The following is a 6,000-nucleotide window of genomic DNA, read 5'->3' on the forward strand; positions in this document are numbered from 1 at the left end:
ATTCCGCCCACTAGATAAACTCCCCTTCCAAGTAAACAGCCTCAAAGAAAACAATTTTAAACTCTAAAAGTTTTTATGTTCATTTACCCTACCCAATTTTCTCTGTTACGAGTGAGCATTTTCTTTCCTTTAAGTTCCTTGATCGTATTTTAAGGTTGAAATGGTCATATTCAGACTTTCAATTTACGTAACCTAACTTAAACCTGCTTAAATTACCGGAGGGTGAATTTCTTTTATTTCGTAATGACTCTGTTTATGATTTAATTTCCATGGCGTCTTGATAGTGTCGAACCGTGAATAAGCCTGTATTGATGTGAAACATCATACTTGATCAAAAATAAAAGAACAAATATTCCAAATGTAATTTTTAGAATACTTCGTAGGCGTTGAAATTCGTTTAAAAGAATTTCCCGCTGGGCAAATAAATTTACAAATTTTACAAATATATTTACATTCCCTGCGAAATTGTCGAAATTTTCCGTTTATTGAAATAGTGATGACTAACCCGTTATCCGAGAAAGTCCCGTCGCGCGACAAGTCGCTGCTACACGAAAAGTTAATGCTTCGAAGAAGCTGGTGCGCATTTCAAACAATGGAAATTTTTAAGCATAGTTCTAATAGGCAAACGGGATTATTAACAACTTATAAAGGTCAAAGGATAGATTATTATTTGATAACAACATTAGTTAAGGAGGGAAGTTTTTAACATTGTCTATAGGAAATTGTAATCCATAAAAAAGATAAGGGATATTAAACATTCCGGGAATCCTTAGCCGGTGAATAATATCAATTTCTTGTCTATCTAGTCACGTGACATCTTCGAGCATAAAACTTTTGGAAATAAAAAAATTGAAATGAAATGTTTAATCCTGGAGAGATACAATTTCTTATCGCCACAACTTCATTTTTCTAAGAAACTGAAAGCACATTTTTGAACTTTTCTTTTGTGGTTTTTTGCCGTAGGCGTCTCGAAAGTGAAACTCGACACGGCGGAAAAAGGGAATTGTCCAAGACAAGGCAATATAGATTAAATTTTTATACCTAATACGTGACAAAGTGTCTCCAAAAGAAATACCCTGTCTAGATCGCTTCATTCTCAATTGATTTATTGTTCGGTAAATTGAAACTTAATTCGTAATTTCCTTGTATAGAATTTTAATATTTTCGAATAAACAGCGATACAGATTATCTTTGTCAAAAGAATAAGCAATATCGCGTTATTCCTTAAATAGCATGTACTTAAGAACGGCATCCGTTGATGACAAAAGGGGCGGGGCCTACTCTCTACATCCTAAGACGGCACAAAAAACTTCGTGCAAACGTGTCCGCTCTCACTTCCAGCAGAGCTTGGATATTACAAGGTCAAAAACTGTTCACGCAGAAATGAATATAACTCGTCAAAAGGTTGGTCTCTCCTTCTCCATAGAAAATATTTTGCGGGATGATTTTTGTCACTCGCGAAGAACAAACACTAATGTGGAATCGCGAGAAACGTATTTTGCCGCCGAATGTTGGCCGACCTCGCCGGCTTATACATGTTACGCTGTGCCATATGGCCCCATGTTTATGAAGTATCTACCAACAACAAACAGACTTAATGTTGGAGTAAGATTACATAGGGTGAACGGAGAAAACGACCATTTCCTGGCCGAACACACGAGAATTATTGATGATGACTGTATAAGCTGCAAAAATGAAGAAACATACAGTGACAATCATGGTGAGTTTGTATATATATGTTTTAATTAAACTAAATAAAATTAATTCGTTTAAGAGCAAGAATAGGTTCAAAGCGTTTAAATAACGCAAAAAGTTGCTTTCTGTTCTAGCAAAGAAAAATTTCTTTAAGTTTTCCAGGGACTACCGTTAAAACGTGGTCAAACTATCTAAATTGATTCTATAGTAGGTAATTACCTCATCGATTTTTAATGGTGTTGAAAACCTTTTGTGATGCTTGTGTAGTTTCGCTTTCTATTTGGAAACACGACTCTGCTTTTCAAACAGGTGACTTTAATTTTGAAATTTTTAGTCCTCGTTTATAAGACTTTGTAATTTTCCTTTCGTAAATTTAGAGCATTTTCTAAAGCTGTGACATCAAACGAAACATCTCCATGATGTTAACTTTTTTAATAATTCACGCAGTTTTAAAATCTGGTGAGCACGTAGACTTGAATAAAATATAAGTTTGATTCCGTCGATTTTCTCGCTGCCCGGCGCTTTTAGAGTTATATTGTTGCTCTGTCAAATCCAGGTGTACTTAACAAGAAGCTTTTATACTACTATTTTTATCGCTTTTTGATTGCCTATCCGTGGTTGAAAAAACGCTTCCGTTAATAGACTAAAATAAACATTTCATTTAAAATGCTTTGCACGTTCTAGCTTGTTCTGATCGACTACCGAGAAACAAAACTCAATATGACGATAAAATGGCGAAAAAAGGTTTATTATTGTTATTAAATAGTTGCTGTAAATTTCTTTAATTGCAAACAGAAATGCAATTGCTCAATTTTTGTATCCAATATTTGATATGATCAGTTTTGGAACATACTTGATTTCCGTGCACTCGGTTGTTTTGACATACATTGGGTGTGACAGATTTAACAAAACGGGCGACAATGGCGAGGTTTATCGTCCAATATCTCCAACACCTACCGTGACTTGACGCTAAAATAACCAGTATACCTATAGCCTAATATTGCTCTTATATATTATTGGTCACACTTTAGTAATTCTTCTGATTGTAGTCTGTCCGGATTCACGGATAGGCTGAACTTATAGCTAATTGATTGGCACCGAATTCCTAGTAAAAGAATTATCGGAAGCTTGCGGCTAAAAGCTTCAAGACGGCTTTGTTCAGCTATTGTTTAAGTGATGGGTGTGTAGTTGGCGTTTTTCGCGGTCGTCGGAGAAAAAAATAGTATCCAGTTTTCATTAACTATATAGGTTCCTGATAAGAAATGGTTAAGTGTTTGTTTGCTTAAATAGTGGCTTTTGAGAATTCATTCACAGTATTTTGCTCGTTTATGCTTTCTTTTAAAACAAAAACGACATACCATCGTAGTTTGTTACTGTAAATGCGCTCATGAGCGAGACAGATTACCAGTCGCTCAGTCCGCTTGATCAAACGGCCGTTCTTAAGATAATTAGATCTCAGAGTTTTAAGAATTTTAAGAGAAAAAGGTCAAGCCGATTTATATTGAAAAGCTTCCGGAAAATCATATTATTCCCCTCACATCATCTCAAAGGTAGACTTGTTCTAAATTTAAATGGTATTCAGACTATAACGTATACAGAAAAACAGTGGTATTTTCCCATTGTCTACGCGGGACAATGAATTCGTCGGTCACTACATCTAAAATGTATGTCACTTTTTGCCGGTCTGTTTTTGCCTCAAACATAACATGTCAGTTATATCTCTTTATCCCAAACTTAATACCGAATGATAAGGTCTGATTGCTAGGAATGTAACTCCTTTCTGCGTTTAGATTGTATAAGAGTGTTAAGTTCATTCTACGTTGACATGATCGAATCAACAGCGATATAGGTCTTGTGGGTGATTCTTTAACTGGTATCACTGATAACGAATCGAGTTTCGACGTGCGGATCACGAACGACACTATTTAAAATGAGTACGTTGTATTGACACACTCTCCCCAAAGCATCACGAGAAACAAAGGGGCTTCAGCAACAGAATATTAAAGTTTAATTTTGTAACTCCAGTCTTAATTAAGGATTTCATCTTTACGGAGAAAAATCTTGGAACAGGACAATGCGCGCAAACACTAGAAGCCTTGAATGGTCGTCACAGTCTAAGCATTTAATCCACAGACTCTAGTGAAAGTTGGCAAAGGTCTTCAAGCCTTGTCCAGATTTTGCTACCACTAAGCGACTTCGATGATGAGAGTCAGCTTAAATTAATAAGAATGGAAAGAACGTTCACTTTAAAAGTAAAACGTTTGCCGACTGAAGATACTTTTCATTAAACTCTTCTCCTACCGTGAAATGTTACAAGTTAAAAGAAGTCACGAATGTTTTATCAGAGGTGGTAAATAAACTTTAAAGTAACAAAAGCTAATAAACTTTCTTCTCTTTTTAATCTCCAGATAGTGGTAGCGACAAAGAATTAATACAGGAAAAGTCAGTAAAGTGTTTCAACGAAAATGGGCCAAAGCGGAAAAGGAGAAATCGTAGCCATTTTACCCAGCGTCAACTTCAATATCTCGAGAAGATATTTTCCCGCCAACAGTATCTGACACGCGACGAGAGAACACTGTTGGCGAGGGGACTGGAAATGACGGAACTTCAGATTAGAAACTGGTTTCAAAACCGAAGATATCAAAGGCGACATCGTGCAAACGAAGACAATAAACAGCAAGAGCCCGATACGTCAGTGCCAATTTAAATTCCCTTACTAATGCGTCAAGAGACAAATTAAACAGCACTTTAAACAACGGAGGGACAATTACTGTTGTGCAATTGTCTGTAATAGCAATGCATATTCCATAAACACTTCTTATAACAGTATCAAAGATACTTTTGTATATGTTGTACATAAATAACTCTATTTAGAGTTATGTTTTAAACATTCAGTCAAATCAGTGAAATTAGATGACAGATAACTATGTAAGGATTTCGGGGTTTTGAATATTATCATATCATAATTTACTGCACTGTCTAGTCTATCAGTATTGGTTTGAACTGAATAAAATTAATTCAAGAAGATAACTTGTGGCTGCTATAATTAAAAATCCGAGGCGAAATATCCACGTTATGAACGGTAGCGCGGTAGTGATGCTTGAAATTAGACAAAACCTTTCTTCGACTGGCTAGCCTGCTTGAACAGCAGATGATGTCGTTTTGTTTCACACGCCTTGAAGAGCCGAGCATACAACCAGAAAAAATTATACGGCTTCGTTCGCAGGCTTTCTTTCAACCCGCATAAAGTTCCCGACTACTGATTAGGCTGATTTAGCAACAGAAAGGCAACTTCAGTTGACGACGGCGCGCGCAAATCAAACAACTGGCTGGTCCAATGGCTGTGCGGCAAATTGGGCACCGGAAGTCGAGTTTAGTCCTTTCCGCGCCCTTTCACGTCGTACAAATGACGTTCCCGTTCTGTTGCTAAATCAGCCTATTCTGAATTGAATCGCGCCGTTATACAGCTTCCGATTAGTATAACCATAGCAAAATGTTCCGTTCGAATTCTGATTTGCAGTTGAGTGTTCATTATCTTTATCATCGATCAACACTGAACTGAGACTAAAGCGCCGTACTTTGAGGTAACTTCTGCTCAGTCAGTAGCATAAGGGGATTGCTCTCGAGGGGTCGCTCTTGTCGCGAGCTTTTATGTGAATAGCCCACTTAAATATACTCAATAGTTTATAGAATCACCTTGTGCAGCATAATAAACATTACCACAGGAATGTACCGCTCAGTAGCTTCCATTTGAATGGTCACACTTTAGAATTTGTTCTACAGACTCGTAACTTAGCACCACCTTGTACAGCATAATAAACAGTACCACAGGAAAGTACTGCTCAGTAGCTTTCATTTGAATGGTCACACTTTAGGATTTCACCCACAGACTCAAAAGTTAGAACCACCTTGTACAGCATAATAAACAGTACCACAGGAAAGTACTGCTCAGTAGCTTTCATTTGAATGGTCACACTTTAGGATTTCATCCACAGACTCAAAAGTTAGAACCACCTTGTACAGCATAATAAACAGTACCACAGGAAAGTACTGCTCAGTAGCTTTCATTTGAATGGTCACACTTTAGGATTTCATCCACAGACTCAAAAGTTAGAACCACCTTGTACAGCATAATAAACAGTACCACAGGAAAGTACTGCTCAGTAGCTTTCATTTGAATGGTCACACTTTAGGATTTCATCCACAGACTCAAAAGTTAGAACCACCTTGTACAGCATAATAAACAGTACCACAGGAAAGTACTGCTCAGTAGCTTCCATTTGAACGGTGACACCGTTTAGGGTT

General features: G+C 37.0%; 1 protein-coding gene across 1 annotated transcript; it reads left to right on the forward strand.

Moving 5' to 3' along the window:
- Window positions 1-1,313: 1,313 nt before the first annotated feature.
- LOC140950600 (uncharacterized) lies at window positions 1,314-4,891 on the forward strand. The gene is made up of 2 exons (XM_073399837.1): window positions 1,314-1,720; window positions 4,104-4,891. The coding sequence occupies exons 1-2, from the start codon at window positions 1,384-1,386 to the stop codon at window positions 4,400-4,402; spliced, it is 636 nt and encodes a 211-aa protein (XP_073255938.1). The 5' UTR covers window positions 1,314-1,383; the 3' UTR covers window positions 4,403-4,891.
- Window positions 4,892-6,000: the final 1,109 nt, after the last annotated feature.

Source organism: Porites lutea, chromosome 10 (genome assembly GCF_958299795.1).
Source record: "Porites lutea chromosome 10, jaPorLute2.1, whole genome shotgun sequence".
In the NCBI taxonomy this organism is placed as follows: domain Eukaryota; kingdom Metazoa; phylum Cnidaria; class Anthozoa; order Scleractinia; family Poritidae; genus Porites; species Porites lutea.